Raw genomic sequence first — 17,398 nt, 5'->3', positions numbered from 1 at the left:
TTCCCCCTTCCACCCACGCTTCTTCACCTTCCCCCTTCCACCCACGCTTCTTCACCTTCCCCCTTCCACCCACGCTTCTTCACCTTCCCCCTTCCACCCACGTTTCTTCACCTTCCCCCTTCCATCCACGTTTCTTCACCTTCCCCCTTCCATCCACGTTTCTTCACCTTCCCCCTTCCATCCACGTTTCTTCACCTTCCCCCTTCCATCCACGTTTCTTCACCTTCCCCCTTCCATCCACGTTTCTTCACCTTCCCCCTTCCATCCACGTTTCTTCACCTTCCCCCTTCCATCCACGTTTCTTCACCTTCCCCCTTCCATCCACGTTTCTTCACCTTCCCCCTTCCATCCACGTTTCTTCACCTTCCCCCTTCCATCCACGTTTCTTCACCTTCCCCCTTCCATCCGTGATTCTCTCCCACCATCCCCCATCCCCTTTCTATCCAAGTAAGTCTCTCTCTCCCCATACGTATCTCTCTCCCCCACCCTTCAGTTCATATTCCCCCTTCCATTTTTATCTCCCCCATTCATGTCTTCCTTCCTACCCCTTCCATTTATACCTCCCTCTTCCTGCTCTGGTAGCAGCTGTTTCTCCCATAGAGCCGGCGCCCGAGGTGATGGTAGTGCGAGCTCTGCTCTATAGATGGATGGCCCTCTCGTTCTCCGGCAGTGCTCGATGTCAGTCTAAGCACTGGGTAGTCACACGGCACTCCTATGCAAAGCGGTATACTGTGCGTGCTGTTCCTTTATGAAACTGCACGCTACCTGGGGGCACTGGGAGCGCAGGCTGAGGCGGGCGCAAAAATCACTGGTCAGTCAGACAAGTGATTTTTGCGCCCCCCTGATTGGCTGAGCCACAGGTTTGACATGCTTCGTGTAAACTTATTTTATTTTTACCCCTTTATTATATTTTGGTTGAACAAAAGTCAGGTAAAAATAAAAGATTTTTACATTACATTTTAGTGTTGTCTTCCATAATGGGACAGTCTAAGCACAAAAACGTTGGCTAAAAGAACACTGTAGTCAACTAGGCCACTTCATCTCAATGGCAGTGGCCCTGTCCTTGTAAAACGATCACATGTTGAAGGCACTAATTGTAGATTATACTAGCTTTAGTGTAACTATAATCTTAATTTTATTAATGACAGGAGGCGAATATTTGCTCAAGTCTCTCTTTACTAGAACTCCACAGCAGCACATTAACAGAGAGATAAACACCAAAGGCAAAAACATAAGGTATCTATATAAGGCTCCTCCTAAGTCACCATTTCCTCTTTCACGCTGCAACAACGTAACGTACACAACAATGACAAAAACTAAATAAAGAAAAATATACAACATAACAATGAATGCCATCTGGAAAAACTTCGGATAATGGATGAACTTGATCTTCATCCTGCCAAACAGCTGATTCTATGAACTGAAGTCGAACCATTAAACTGAAACGAAATAAACAGAATCGAAAACACTGATTAGTGAACGAAATGTACTGATAAAACATAAATCCCACGATCCAGTACTGATAGAATAAAAACATGAAATCCATCACTAATGACCGTCAATACAATATAACATGCACTTCCCACAACATCACCCCAGACTACCAAACCTAGCCCAGACAATCAGACGAATCAACAGAAATACAATCAATGCAATCCATCCAAAACAAGGGAGGGAGAAACCAAACTGGGTGGGAAATATTCGCCTCCTGTCATTAATAAAATTAAGATTATAGTTACACTAAAGCTAGTATAATCTACAATTTTATAGCATGACAGGAGGCTTCATATTTGCTGTTTTAACGCTCCGACAGCAAAGCAAAAGAAACATAGTCCGACAGTCCAAAATAAACTGGCGCAAACTCCTCACGGGACCGGACCGCCACATACAAAAAAAGTCCAGAGGAGAAACGCCCATCAAGGAAAACTCGGAAGCAGTAGCGCCGCTAACCGAATGTACTCCAAGAGTCGCATTCACCCCTGCCAGTGACAATAACCATCTCCTCCATCGAGATTGGACAGGGGCGAAGGATCGGACATCAGAAACACGTCTGAAGGAAACCAGACACAACAAGAGGGCAAACACAGAAGAAAGCTGGCGGAGGGAAAAAACAAGGAACTCCGGCCGAATCCCGAAGAAAAACGCTAAAACCCTACTTACCTCCCAGAGGGAAGGGTATTTAGGCACTGGAGGACGTGCCAGCCTCATCCCACGTAGAAATCAGACCAGTGGGTCTGATGGGAAAAACCTCCAAACGGAACACGCGCCACCTAAATAAATGACTAATCACAAGAACCAGACCGCACAACCGTCCCAAAACATCGAGGAGGGACAAGACACTCAGCAAGTAGGTCACGGGCCGGAAAAAGGGTTCAGCATCCTGTCCTAAACACCAACGACACTATGAAATCCATGCTGAGAGGTAAACATCTCCTGGTCCCGGGAGCTCAGGGGTCCCAGAGAAGGCCCCTGGCCGATAGTGACGACGCCTCGACCTACCAGGCACTCCCGAAAGAGTCCAAGAGGAGTATTCGAGAGGACGGTAAGAAAAGAGGATCCCGACTGGAAAATCCAGAAGCTCTGTGAACCCGACCGATCTCGCAATAGCGGAGTCAACAACACTAAGGACACGCGTCGACCACAAACTAGAAGTAACACCCGGGGGATAGAGGCGAATGGAGGAAACACCTATGCTTCCTGAGAAAACAACCGCACCTGTCGAAGCGCGACCACCACCGCGCACGCTGGATCCGAGAGCCAACCAAAGCACGTCCGAATCCGATGGTCGTCCCGGAGGCGAATAGACCCACCATGAACAAACCCTAGCGACGTACGAGTACGATGAAGAAGGGTCGAGAGAGCGCCCAGTCGCTGGCATCCTTCCAATGTCTGGAGAACCAATCAGTCGTCAGGTTTGACTCCCACGGCAGATAAAAGAAAATGTGATTGACTGAGAAAGAGTGTGATGTGGGAGTCTAAGAGGCTTGCAGTCGATTCCAGCTCGAAATCCGAGGTTGGTCTGAATATCGCCTTGCCGTTCCATGCGGCCATGCGCAGAAGCCACCAGTGCAGTCCGGCCTTCACGTCCGGGAACAGAGAAAACCATCCGGTCTGAGGAAGGTCACATGCGTAGAACAGGGGTCTTCAGCCGTTGCATGGTCCTGTAATGTAGTGGGCCCGGGTATATTGCCTGTATCAAGGCTGAGAGGAGGCCCACCACGCGAGCAAACAATTGAAGGGGAATCCGAACTTGCCTCAATATCCTTCTCATCACCTCCTGGGCGGATGCCACCGGTGCCAAAGGCAGACGGGGAACGCATGCCGTCGCATTGACCACTCCACCGTCTGGGAAGGTCCCAAAGCTGATTTCTTCAGATGAGCTACGAATCCCGGGAGCTTCAAGAAGGAGATCGCCGAACGTTTGTGACATCTGAGCCTGGAGGGATCTCCGCAGAGGACCAGCAAATCATCCAGAAACAACAGGAAACGGACGCCCTCCGACCAGAATCGGGCAATCACAGGCGTCAGCAGCTCGGTGAAACACCAAGGGGCCGAGCTGAGACCGAACATGTGAATTGGCGAGGGGTGCCATTCCAGGTGAAGCGAAGCAACCCGCGACCACTCTTGTCCACCAGGACGAAGAGGTAAGCATCCTTCAGGTCCAGTCACATGAACAAGCCCCCCGGCTGGGGAAGGTCCCGAAGGAGATGAATTCCCTCCAACTTGAAGTGGTCGCAGACAACGAAGGTGTTCAATTCCCGAAAAACGACCACCGGGCGGAGCTCCCCCGACTTCATCTTCACTAGAAAAAACGAGCTAAGGAAGCCCCCCAAATTCGGGGCTCGCTGGGTAGCGCCAAAGGCGAGCAGGGTCCGAACCTCCGAAGCTATCAAAGAACGTTGAACTCTCGCGATGAAGGAGACTCGGAGGTCCAACCTGCGTCGGTGGGGAGGCGAAGTCCATGACATAACCTCGTACCGACTGATGGACCCAAGCATTTGAAGACACTTCCTGCCACCAGTCTCTGCAGTGAAACAATCTGTCTGTATGCAATAGAGGGGGATTGAAAGTGGCAGGAGATGTACACACCCGTAGGAAGTCTCGCCCGTCCTCTGGCACGGAAACACCTTCTGTATAGAGTACTCTGCATTATCCAGGGAAGCGAATAAATTGATGCGTTTCTGTAGATCCTTAAAGAAAGGTTCCCGGAACAGTAGGACTTATTGCCAGGGGGGCCCAATTCTTCGGATCCTAGTTCCGATAGCTTGGTGTCCATACGGAACAGAGCCGTGTACCTGCGTTCGGTGCAGAACCACATTAGCATTGCCAAGAAAGCAACTGGGGCGTAGTGTCCAATCCCGCATGATGGCCGGGTCCAGGCTCGTACCATCTGTGCAGGCCACGTCCGTCAGGGCCAACATCCTGCACAAAGGACCCAGTCTATCCGGCTGTTCATCTTGCGCCGGGCGGAGGCGACGCTCGACCCCTTACGTGGGGTCCCGAGCCGTACGATTCAAGTACGAGGCCACCAGGGGGTCAAAATCCGGGTCCCCCGTCACCTTGTCCGGCAGGACGGCCAGGGGCATTCTGCCCGAAGTTACTCGCGGGCCTCCCTTTCCAGGGGTCTACGGACCCAGTAGCGCACGAATTGTGCTAAGTGGTCGGGCCGCGACCATTATGAGGACCTGGGGTGCCAGATAGAGTGGAGGTCAGACAGAGGTTCACCTTTAGCATCCGGAAAGATGTCGTCTCCCGGCACCACCGTGGGGGCCCCTGTTCCTGGCGCGTCTTATCCTCCTAGCGCCAACTTGGGCCAATCTACGGTCCTAGTCCTAATCATCTTCTGCCATTGAAGGGAGTTGGTCTGCCCGCCAATCATCCAGTACGGCCTATGATAGGGGGGAGCAAGGAGGCCTCCTCCCCTGCGCCCGATAGACGGCGGCGCGAGGCCGGCGAGGTTAATAACCTCGAACCATGTCGCTTCGCCGGAGCCTTGCCCTACCGGGAGCGTGGTTTAGGGACTTCGCCCTTCCAATAGCGCATTTGCGCACTTGCCTGCCCCCTCCCATGAGAGTTTGACTCAGCCGAGTCGTCTGCCAAGCGGGGGGTTCCACTCGCGCCTCTTTCCGGTTGTGATAGAGGGAGGGCCCTAGCCAGGGCTGTCTCCACAGAGGCGGACCCCGCCGCATCAAACAATGCCTGCAAACTCTGCTCCTGTGCAGAGGCCTCCATAATATCCGAGATGATGGTATGTGACACCTAAGGAGATAGAGAACAGGCAGCAGGGGGCGCACCCCTATAGTTGGCAGAGGCAAGTATTATACGCATGCCGGCACAACAAACAGGGGTCCAGGAGTGGAGCCGCCAGGCCAGTAGCATGCATAAAATGGCACAGACAACGCAGGCCAAATCATGGGGCACAGACAAAACTGGCCAATCAAGGGGCACAGACAAAGCAGGCCAATCATAGGGGCACAGACTACAGCTGGCCAGTATCTGGGCACGGGTAGCACCGGCCAGAGGTGTATGGAGGCAAAACGTAAATCCGTAGAGGTGACAGGCAGGCATATCTTGACACGGAGGCGTGTAGGGTAGAGATGTACCAGCGTCCCCAGGTCAGGTCCAGAACAGTGTGAGGGCTAGTGTCCCCAGTAGGGTCCCCCGCAGGAAATATGCAGATGTAAGCAGTAACCAATCCTCAATTAGTCCAGGAACATGCATAGTGTAAGCAGCAAGGGCACAGAATCCATGCACAGAGAGCAACTGCCAGCAGCAGAGCCCTAAGCAAACACGCATTGTACAGCCATATGCTGTGAGACAGGGAAGACACATGCACATAGCAAAACCTCAAATAACACCTGAGAGATATATAATGAATCTAGGGAAAACTGACTAGTGAAGCATGGAATATAAAAAATAAATATAAATCTCCAATGAATATAAGTGTAAATCTCCAATGAATATAAGGTGTAGAAGTGTAAAACAGACTGTAATCCCTAGAGTAAACTTTACACAGAAAAGAAAATGGGGGCCCTGCGCCCTTAAATGAAGGGCGCCCACGCGGCAGGCATAGCAGGCCACGCGGTCACGGGGGAGAGGGCGCACCTAAGCCGCAACTCGCGGCAACAGAGAGGCTCCCTGTACCCTCTCCACGCCGCACGTGTATAGCCAGGATGCGAGCGAGGCGAGGGAGGGAGGGACAGGGAAGCCGGTAGGGGATTCCCGCTCGGCGGACGAAGCCGGCGGGCGGGAATCAATACATAGCGCATGAGGGACCGCTGGAGTCTTTCTCTGCGGTCCCGACGGTCGGCACGGGAGGCGGTCGGAAGACCGCTTCCCGGCGACCGTAAATGAAACCAAGCACACAGGGGAACAAAGGGAAAAAACCCCAAAGGCAGAAAAAGAAGAGAAATAAAGCATAAATACCCCAAAGAAAACGGAGGAACAAATAATACATAGAAAAACGGAAAATAGAAACCAGGAAAAGGAACCAAACAATAAAATAGGTCAAATACAAACTCAGTAGAATGGAGGAATAAATACACATATGAATAATTAGCATTTCCAAAATGTCACATATAAAAAAAAACCACAGCCACCCAGAAAAAACAGGAGGCAGAGGTACTCTGTCCTGTACTGTCCGCGGAGCAGCAAAGAAAGAGGAAATGGTGACTTAGGAGGAGCCTTATATAGATACCTTATGTTTTTGTCTTTGGTGTTTATCTCTCTGTTAATGTGCTGCTGTGGAGTTCTAGTAAAGAGAGACTTAAGCAAATATGAAGCCTCCTGTCATGCTATAAAATTCAGAGCTTTCCTATGGGGAAGATTGGATGCGCATGCTGCGCTCGTGCATCAGGTCACCAATGCTCCTCTATCAGAAGCATTGCATTGGACCAACTGTTAAGGAGGCAATGTCTAATACATGACATCGCAGGTAAGCAGCGCTGAGGGAGTTTACTTTTCTTCATTTTTACTGCACATGGTGTGGGGGGACCTATAATATATATATATATATATATATATATATATATATATATATATATATATATAATGTGTGTGCGCACAAAGACACTAAAATATTAGGAATAAAAACCTAAATAACATTGTTTATATAGCCCTAGTCACACCTCATCTGTGACACACACAAACACCATGGGAATTTTTTTTAAGTTTTGAATCATATCTTGCAACATAGTGTGTTTACGTCATAAGTGTTCAATGCCTTATCTGTTAGTTGAACTTTAATTGTACATGGGAGACTTCTGTAGGCTCCAGCAGTCTATTACAGAGAAGGAGATAAGAAATTCTCAATTAAAGACACAATAAGGGAAGCTAAAAACATGCAGACTATTTTGGGGAAGACTGTGTGATTCTCAGCCAGGGGAGGTGTGGCCATGGCTGCATAAAGTGATTTAACTTCTAAATGACAGAGAATAAGGCATTGAGACTGCAGGGACATGGTCTGTACACCAAAACCAATTTAAAGTTATTTAGTGCTTAGTGTCCCTTTAATTGTGCTAAAGTATTTATTCCCCCCATTAAAGAGAGAGTTAAACAATCAATCAGATTCTTACAAATGTAAAAATGGCAGTTGATACTTCTATGTAAACTACACCATTGAATAAATCATTGGAAACTACCTGTAGCAGTTTAATCTTTTTTATGTAATGCTCAATTTTCGTTTAAAACTTGTTTAAAAATTTAGCAAGTGATAAATCAATCCAGACATAGTCAGGACGCACAATGCAAATGAGGAGCAGAAACATTGTTTTGGTTTCCTTTTTTAAACGGTATGTTTAGTTGAGAAAAAGGGTAACATTTATGATTGGCAGAGAGCCAAGATGGGAGCATCAAGTTTTAGTTGTGTGGTTCTACATTAAGTTATATTTTTAAGGCCTCATAAACTTATTTGTGAAATATACAGGATAAGTTAAACAACATTTTTTTTTTTTTTTAAATGTTACATTTATTTTTATATTATGTATCGTTCCTACCATTATATTTTATTAATGGATTATTAGATACATTGTTTTCCCATCAATAGTCTACCATTATACTCAGAATAGTCAGAGCAGTTCCACAGGCTTTTTTAGTCACATAGCATAAATCTTTATCCTCTTCTCTGAGCTCACATTGGTATGTAACGTCAACATAACATATATTGCTTCCAGCTGCTTCCTGGCCATATGTACCAAGTCTAAATACAGCCAGTTTCTGTGACAGGCTGACTTGTACACTGAGAGTTTAGCTTGAGTGCTTATATCACATCACTGGCATCAAAGAGTATGCAGTACTCTCTAATTGTGACTAGACATGTCACTTATGTGGAGTTGAGAATGCAGAATGTATAATTTAGGAGCTGCTGCTCTATCACTGACTATCACAAATCACATCCCTTGAGACAAAATCTTATCCTGAATGTGTTATAAGGGGGGGTGGGGTGTCATATTTTCATGTGCACCTCTTAAGCCGCTTTCTCTCACACATGCCAAATTAACTACATTTTATTGAACACTCCCTCTCACATACCTATATGTTCATAACTGGCCAGATAATTTTGCATATATCCATTTGTACATAAATACATGCCAATTGAATTATTCACCTGGGAAAACCTTTTATGTCCACTGACTGGAAGGAAGACAAAATGTTCAATGCATGCAGGTACTATTTCTTTGTAGCTAAAGTAACCTGGAGCCGTGTGTTTTTTTTTTTTTTGTATATAGACTGGTCCCATAAAAATGCCAGTTACTATGGAAACAGGGCAGCTACCTTGATGATGCTGTCGAAGTACCGTGAGGCCCTGGAAGATGCCCAACAAGCCGTGCGACTAGATGACACCTTTGTTAAGGTAGGGAACTTTTTAGAAAATGGCTTGTCTTAAATATGCTGTTCGGTGATCAAAATAAGGAATTGCAAAGGAACATTAAACAATATACTGAAAAAGCGGTTACGTGGCTGCATGGTTTTTGTAAAATGTTTCATGTTTTTATGTTGATTGCCCCACATGTATTCCTTTATACCAGAATTAATCCACATGGCATTTTAAGGAGAATATTTGATTCTCTAGAAATGATACAATTGTGTAAAACACTGAAAAGTACCTATAACTTATGTTAAAGGAACACACCAAGCAAAATAACCACTACAGCCCACCAGGAGTGCCCTTGCTACCTCCCAGAGTAAGTAGTTATATAATTTGCAAGAAGCCTTGGTTAGTTCAACTAATCTAAGTCCGGCCTTGCAGGTCTGGCTTATTGTTAAGTGTTTGCTGACCACTCTCAATGAATAGGGCCCTAAACAGCCAGGCTTAGCTCAGTGGCAGATGCGTTCGATCTTGCCAACCCCATATAAGTTGTCAAAGCCTTTCTTAAATATAGCTTCCCCCTATGTCAAGGCTCACCCCCGTGGTGCAGAAAGGGTTACTAACCCTTTCTGTCACTTACCTGGGTCCAGCCGTGCTCACATTCGGATCTCCCCATAGGAAAGCATTATTCAATGCTTTCCTATAGGGATTCCGGCGTTGCTGGAAGTCCTCATGCATAGCCATTAGAGAAGACAGCCAATAGAGGAGGATTTAACCCTAGCAGGTAATTATTTCAGTTTATAAAAACTGCAATAATTACATGCCACGGGTGGTGGGAGTTTTCACCCAGAACACTTCAATGAGCTGAAGTGGTCTGGGTGCCAACAGTGTCCCTTTTATAGATTTTTGCAATTGACATTACTTTTCAGTTTAGCCAGGGTTACATTACAGAGAATGGGAAATAGAAACATTGTCTATGCTTGACAAAGAGCCAAGAGGGAGACATTCAGTTACGTGACAGAGGTAAATACATTTAAATTTTAATTCTATTCACATTAAATTGGAAATAGGAGTAACGTAATTTGTATTTGGCAAAACAGTAACTTCATGTTAACATCTGAGGCCAGTAGATGGCAGTGTTTTTGTTTCATTGATCAGCCAAAACATTAAAACCATTGACAAGTAAAGTGAATAACATTGGTTACATCGTTACAGTGGCACCTGTCATGGTAAGCAGTAAGTGAACAGTCAGTTGTTGAATTTCATATCTTTTGAAAGCCGGAAAAGTTGGCAAATGACAAGGGCCAAATAGTGATGGCTAAACGACTGGGTCAGAGCATCTCCAAAACAAGGAGTCTTGTGGAGTGTTTCTTTAATGCAGTGGTTAGTACCTACCAAAAGTGATGCAAGAAAGGGCAACCAGTGAATTGGCATCAGGGTCATGGGTGCCTAACGCTCATTAATACACATGGGGAGCAATCGCTAGCCTGTCTGGTCTGATCGCATAGAAGAGCTAGCATCATAACTGGATACAGCAAGGAGACCCTTGAAACAAGGGGATCCCAAGGTAGTAGCCCTGAACACAGAAAAAAGGCACCTAAATAGTACCAGATAGTAAAAAGGAAAAGAGGGAATCGCATATAAAGGGTAGGGGATAGACAGAGTGAGGGGGGAAGAATAAGCAAAAAACTCCCCTGCTCCACCCTATATCACCCACAGCTTCCTAAAAATAGGAACTGATATCCAAACAAAAGTATGTGAAAAATCCCTACTATCATAAGGCAGCCTTAAAAAAATCCTATAGGCAGATGGGTCAAACAAAACCATAAATAAATAGCCCTATATATAAGGTCAAGAGAGCACCACATAGAGGACTGGAGCTGCCTATCTAGAGGTCCTAAGTAATCTGGTAAACTAAACTAAATAATCACAACATACTAACTACCTAAGTGGTACCTAAAGTGAAAATAAAAAATAATAAAGAAAAGCGCTCGACGCGCATTTCAGCGTGAATACACGCTGTCGTCAGGAGCAAGTTCATAGATGTGTCCCAGTGTACCGGTTAAATACCTGTATAATCAGGGAGAGAATCCCTGCAGCTGATCGGGTATGTTGAGGGGCGTGGGTGAATGACGTATAGTCACCACGCCCCCTTGCCGCGTCATAGCCTATAATGCAGGCCATTGGTTACTAACAGGATCAATCAGTGTTGATCCGACGGGAGACTCCACGCCCCTTTGCCGCATCACGGCCTGTAATGCCGGCCATTGGGTGCTATCAGGATCAATCAAAGTTGATCCGACGGGAGGGGGATGGGTAAGTGACGTAAAGTCACCACGCCCCCTCTATCACATCATAGTCTGCATAGGGTAGTTATACGGCTAAAGACAAAGTCAATCACTGTAGGGGGAGGGTGTACTGTCAAACGCCCCACCCCTCAGCAGACCGGCTAATACAGTGATTGGAAAAACGATCATCTTGCTAAATATAGCTAATACATATGATAAGTTAATTAACATGAAACCCAAGGATAGAGGGTTTAAAGATTTTAACCCCATCATATCATGGGACTTCTAAACCTTACAAAACAGAATAAAGTAAAATAAAAAGAGGAAATAATCTCTACTGTCAAAAAGCACTATAGATATTATTTCCTAACAGTAAACCTAGGATGGTGGAAGGCCAGATGATCTGATGCTTGCACCTACCAAGGGTCACTCTATGTAGGAATTCCTGGACTAATACAGGTAAGAGATATCTATATAGTGAATCCTGTATATTAATGGATCATCTAGCATAAGATTATAGATAAAATATAACTCATACTAAACAGTATTGGACAGAAAGAGAAAGAAGTATTTCAAGTACAGTTATTTACTTCTACAAAATGTAAAAAGGTATAGAAAGAGTCATCATTATCTTAAAGCAATTGGTATTAGCCGATGGGATCAGCTGTATAGTCAGGTTGGAGCCGGTAGGGATTTATACAATTATTTCATGAAAAACAAAAAAGCTTTAATTATTTACATATAAACATATTTACAGACCGCAAAATAAAAAAAGGTAAGACAGATGGATAGGCCTATTTTCTGTTGATGGATATTTAAAAAAAAACTATAAATCTATAGAAATGATGTAAACGAAAAAACCTTCGTTTAGTCCCTGTGGAGAAAGTGTTTTCAATTTATAGATCCAGTAGGATTCTCTTTGCTTTAACTTACGATCCCAATCCCCTTTGCGTTGGGTTTGGGTTATGAGTTCTATACCCATAAAGCGTATCCTACTGGATGAGTTGGCATGGTATGCTTTAATATGCCTTGAGATGGGAGTTTCCAATCTCCTTCTGACTGAATTTACATGTTCCCTAATGCGGAATTTAAAAGGGTGGAAAGTCTTGCTGACATACTTAATTCCGCAGGAACATATCAACAGGTAGATTACTCCCTCCGTACGGCAGTTGAAAAAAGACCGTACAGAGTGAAGATCCTGATTCAGACTGTCCGAAAAGGTCCTAGTTTCCTTGACTATGTACTGGCAGGCACTACAGTGTCCACACCTGTATGTGCCTTTAGGGAGGTACGGCTTGAGAGAGCTACTACTGGGGGGTCCAAAATGGCTAGGTACCAATAGGTCCTTAAAATTCTTCCCTCATCGTGCTGTAACAGAAGGGAATGGTGAGATCACTGACTTAATATGGACATCTGATGTCAGGATTGGCCAATATCTGCCAAGAATTGACAACATTGTATGCCAACCAGCATCGAATGTCCCAATACATTGAATCTGATGACTTGTGGATTAATTTTTATCCTGCCGTATAATTACCCTATGCAGACTATGATGTGATAGAGGGGGCGGGGTGACTTTACGTCACTCACCCATCCTCCTCCCGTCGGATCAACTTTGATTGATCCTGATAGCACCCAATGGCCGGCATTACAGGCCGTGATGCGGCAAGGGGGCGTGGAGTCTCCCGTCGGATCAACACTGATTGATCCTGTTAGTAACCAATGGCCTGCATTATAGGCTATGATGCGGCAAGGGGGCGTGGTGACTATACGTCATTCATCCACGCCTCTCAACATACCGATTCTCTCCCTGATTATACAGGTATTTAACCGGTACACTGGGACACATCTATGAACTTTCTCCTGATGACGGCGTGTATCACGCTGAAACGCGCGTCAAGCGCTTTTCTTTATTATTTTTTATTTTCACTTTAGGTAGCACTTAGGTAGTTAGTATGTTGTGATTATTTAGTTTAGTTTACCAGATTACTTAGGACCTCTAGATAGGCAGCTCCAGTCCTCTGTGTGGTGCTCTCTTGACCTTATATATTTGGCTATTTATTTATGGTTTTGTTTAACCCATCTGCCTATAGGATTTTTTAAGGCTGCCTTATGATAGTAGGGATTTTTCACATACTTTTGTTTGGACTATCAGTTCCTATTTTTAGGAAGCTGTGGGTGATATAGGGTGGAGCAGGGGAGTTTTTTGCTTATTCTTCCCCCCCTCACTCTGTCTATCCCCTACCCTTTATATGCGATTCCCTCTTTTCCTTTTTACTATCTGGTACTATTTAGGTGCCTTTTTTCTGTGTTCAGAGCTACTACCTTGGGATCCCCTTGTTTCAAGGGTCTCCTTGCTGTATCTATTTTTGTTTGGGTTACGCCCTATCTTGTAGCTCTGAGGTAGGCTTTTATAGGGTAGATTCCACAGCTTCACATGTGATTGTGACGCTGTGGCTCTGCCTTGTATACTTTCGTCTTCATTTTATAGCATCATAATTGGTCCATGGAGCAATGGAAGAATGTTGCCTTGTCTGATAAATCACATCTTCTTTTAGATCAGGTTAATGGCAGTGTCTACATTGGTGCCTAGTAGCATTTTTATAGTGGCAATGATTTAGTTGTGCTTGCTTTTCCTGCAGCACTGGCATTCAGCATCTCCTCACTCTGCATGGAGATGCTGAACGTTCCCCATAGAGATGTATTCATTCAGTGCATCTCTATGAGGAGATGCTGATTGGCGCAGCGCACTGTTATGCTGCACATGCACCAAAACCTACCAATTCTTTACTATCGGATTGGCTGAGATCATGATGACTGTTGATCTCAGCCATGGAGGTGGGGGCACACACAGCAAAAATGGCATGCTGGTGGAGAAATATTAAGTAAAATCACCTTTTTAATTTGAACAGAGGGGAATTGGTCATCTAAACAGCCATTTCAGGACTATCAGTGTAGTGTCAGGAAAAACGTGTTTGTATTCCTAACACTATAGTGTTCCTTTAAATAGAAACCTATTCTTATATATTTCTTTCCTACAAAATTTAGTTAAAAGAAAACCTGGCTTAAACTAGTTGGCGACATGTCAGGAAAAAATAAGATACAATGAAGGCATGCTACACATGTTTTACACATGTTTTAGCATACCTAGTATCACCTATCTTTAACCCCTTAAGGACACATGACGTGTGTGACACGTCATGATTCCCTTTTATTCCAGAAGTTTGGTCCTTAAGGGGTTAAACAACAACAAGGTAAGATCCTACTGAAATAAAAATACCCATAAAATAGCTGAAGAAAGAAATACAAATAAATATGATCATCTGAACTCAAATGTGACCGATTATTTAGTGAAATTAAATAATTTACTTCTTGTTGCGATCTGTTGCTATCTTATGCTGCTGCAGGGATTCTCTCCCTGATTATACAGGTATTTAACTGGTACACTGGGACACATCTATGAACTTGCTCCTTAGATGAGATTTTAAAGGGTGTAAGGTGATGTAAAAGAGGAGAGGTGGGAGTCAAGCGAATAAGAGGGAAACTGTATGGGGAGGAGAGGAAAGGAAGTGGGTTTTTGTTGTTAGGCTGTTTTTTTTGTGGGGGTGTGTGGAGGGGTTTAGGATTTTTACCCCTTTCTTGGCTGCAGGGGTCACATAGGCAGAAAAACAATATAGTGTTAGGAATACTGTTTTGTGTTGCGTCATATTGATATTTACACTACATATGTTTAAGTGATGTAATTACTCTCCCTTTCAAATTACAGGGCCATCAAAGAGAGGGAAAGTGTCACTTGTCACTTGGAAATGCCATGGCTGCCACCCGATGCCTGCAGAAAGTTGCTGATCTTGAGCCAAATAACGAGCAGGCTCGACAGGACGTAAGGCTAACAATTAAAGGGACACTCCACTGCCAAAATACAAATATATCATTATTTAGTAGATATACTCCAATGGAAACATGTATGCATTTACTATGGGGATATATATAATAATAGCTTGCAATATCTGCAGATCTCTTGTCTACAGCCTTAGAAAACGCTCCCCATTTCCCCAGCCCAGACTTTACTTCCTAATGCAGCCTATGGAGACGTCTTTGCATGGCAGGTGCTCTGGGCAACTGCTGCCTCTTGAGTTCACTGAGCTAAACTGCTGAGTAGTAACAGCACTGTTTATCTGATTGAGAGTAATGTTGTGGATCAAGGTTAATTTATAAAAGTGTGAATTTCTCTTGATATATGCGCATTTTTTTAAAATGACAAAAGAGGACACACTTGTCACCCAAACACTTCAAGCTGGAGTGCTTCAGGCGTGTGGAGTGTTCATTTAATTTAAATTCAGTGGCTGACCAAATGCTTGCTCAATTTAAACATTTATTATGCTTGTGTTCTACCTCCAAATAAGTATATTGTATATAAATATACCTTGTAAAGTTCTGTATACATACTCAGAAAAGGTAGGTGTTAGCAGTAGTATCGCTAGGTGTTGTGGATTCCTTTCTTCTAGTTTTGTCAAATCCTGAATTAACAGTGCTCACACAATCATAAATTTTATCATTTTCTAAAAGTATGTGCTGAGCGCATGCATTCAGTAGTGGCTAACCATAGGTCACACAATGTTTGATAAATATGTATCCCATAATACTTATCAAGTCTGAGGGCTTACTGAAAATCAGAGTGAATGTAATTCACAACAATTTCAACAACACTATAGCGTTAGGAATACAACTCTATAGCGTTAGGAATCTGTATTCCTAACGCTATAGAGCCATAGTCACCTAAACGGTGACTAGGGCCCTGTTCCGCAGCGAATAAATAGTTAATTAACCATTTATTTGCTTACCTTACTCTAGCGCCGGGCTCCCTCGGCACTGGTAACCTCTCCTCCTCAATCGACGTCAGCTCCCGAGTGGAGCCAAAGGCGCATTCAAACCTGCCCATAGGAAAGCATTACTCAATACTTTCCCATGGGGATCTTTTTAGACATTGGAGGTCCATGAGGACGTCCAGCTCCAAATAAGTGCGATTTACTCCGTGTAAATCGCGGAAGTGCCTCTAGTGGCTGTCAGGGAAACTGCCACTTAAGGCTGGATTAACCCTGCAGTGTAAACATAGCAGTTTCTCTGAAACTGCCATGTTTTCAGCTGCAAGGTTAAAATTAGGGAGACCTGGCACCCAGACCACTTCATTGAGCTGAAGTGGTCTGGGTGCCTATAGGGGTCCCTTAACCATCTCTGTAGAAAACTGTTCAAGAACTTCTCATAGCTTTGTTTCTAAATGTGTCACATTACAGCTTAAGAATGCTGCTGCTGTGCTACAATATGAGCGAATTGCTGAAGAGGACTTTCAAAAACGAGATTTTCGAAAGGTACAGACATCTTAACTCTGTGATTCTTGGCAGCTGCTTGTTTCCCCATAAACATCTTTGATCTTTTTTGTATATGTCAGCTAATGTATTTTTCACTTTCATCTCGACTAGTTTCTTTCTTTGAAAGGTATCTAGTTCTTTTATATAAGACTACAGAATACAGTACAGAGCCCTATCAAATTATATACAATGTACTTGTGTATCCGAGCACAATGATTCATATTCACCTTCATCCTTTTTCACATATTGTATGCCTAACAATTTTATACTCTTAACTCTATCATATGTGAATGCCATTCTCTAATGCCTTGTTTTTTTGATGCTTATAAATGTGTCTGAATACCCCAAAATTGTTAGGCTGTTACCATTTCAGACATTGAATCAATTATATGTCAGGCTACTCCTGTTTAAGCTATTGAATGAAGTGTGTCAGGCTACTGCAGGTTCAGTTAATAAATAAAGCATAGGTGAACTGTTACTGTTACATATTTTGAATCAAGCCTAAGTCAGGCTGCTACTATTTCAGGTATTTAAGTTTTATTTTTGTCTACTGAAATTATCCCCCCCCCCCCCTTTTTTCCATAGGAAAACAGTGGGGGGCAGTAACTACCAGTCAGCATCTACTCATAGAGATGCACTAGCTCTGTTTCTTTATGGCAAACGTTCAGCATTCAGCATCTTAATGCAGAGCAAAGATTGCAAGACCACAACGGGAAGATCCACTAGAGGTGTCCTTAGCAAGCATTGTTGTAGAAAAGGCAGTGTTGACTCTGCAACGACAGGCTCTTTGCACCAGAATCACTACATTAAACTATAGAAGTTCTAGTGCGTAGTGTCTCTTTTTAAGTTAGCAAATATCTGTTATAACCTCTTGGGCATTAGTCACCTGGCCAATAGGTTTTATTCCCAAATGTTCGCCACACCTCTTAGACAACCAA

At 44.2% G+C, this 17,398-nt stretch overlaps 1 protein-coding gene across 1 annotated transcript in view; it reads left to right on the top strand.

Moving 5' to 3' along the window:
- Positions 1-17,398, top strand: part of DNAJC7 (DnaJ heat shock protein family (Hsp40) member C7) — a 118,479-nt gene that overhangs the window by 34,090 nt on the left and 66,991 nt on the right. Inside the window, exons 3-5 of the mRNA XM_063458903.1 lie at positions 8,727-8,851; positions 14,861-14,974; positions 16,386-16,460. Coding sequence (XP_063314973.1) covers positions 8,727-8,851; positions 14,861-14,974; positions 16,386-16,460 — 314 coding nt within the window. The remainder of the gene's footprint in view (positions 1-8,726; positions 8,852-14,860; positions 14,975-16,385; positions 16,461-17,398) is intronic.

The sequence above is a fragment of the Pelobates fuscus genome, chromosome 6, assembly GCF_036172605.1.
Source record: "Pelobates fuscus isolate aPelFus1 chromosome 6, aPelFus1.pri, whole genome shotgun sequence".
Classification (NCBI taxonomy): domain Eukaryota; kingdom Metazoa; phylum Chordata; class Amphibia; order Anura; family Pelobatidae; genus Pelobates; species Pelobates fuscus.
The sequence above is the reverse complement of the archived record's forward strand: the minus strand, read 5'-3'. Positions and strand labels throughout refer to the sequence as shown.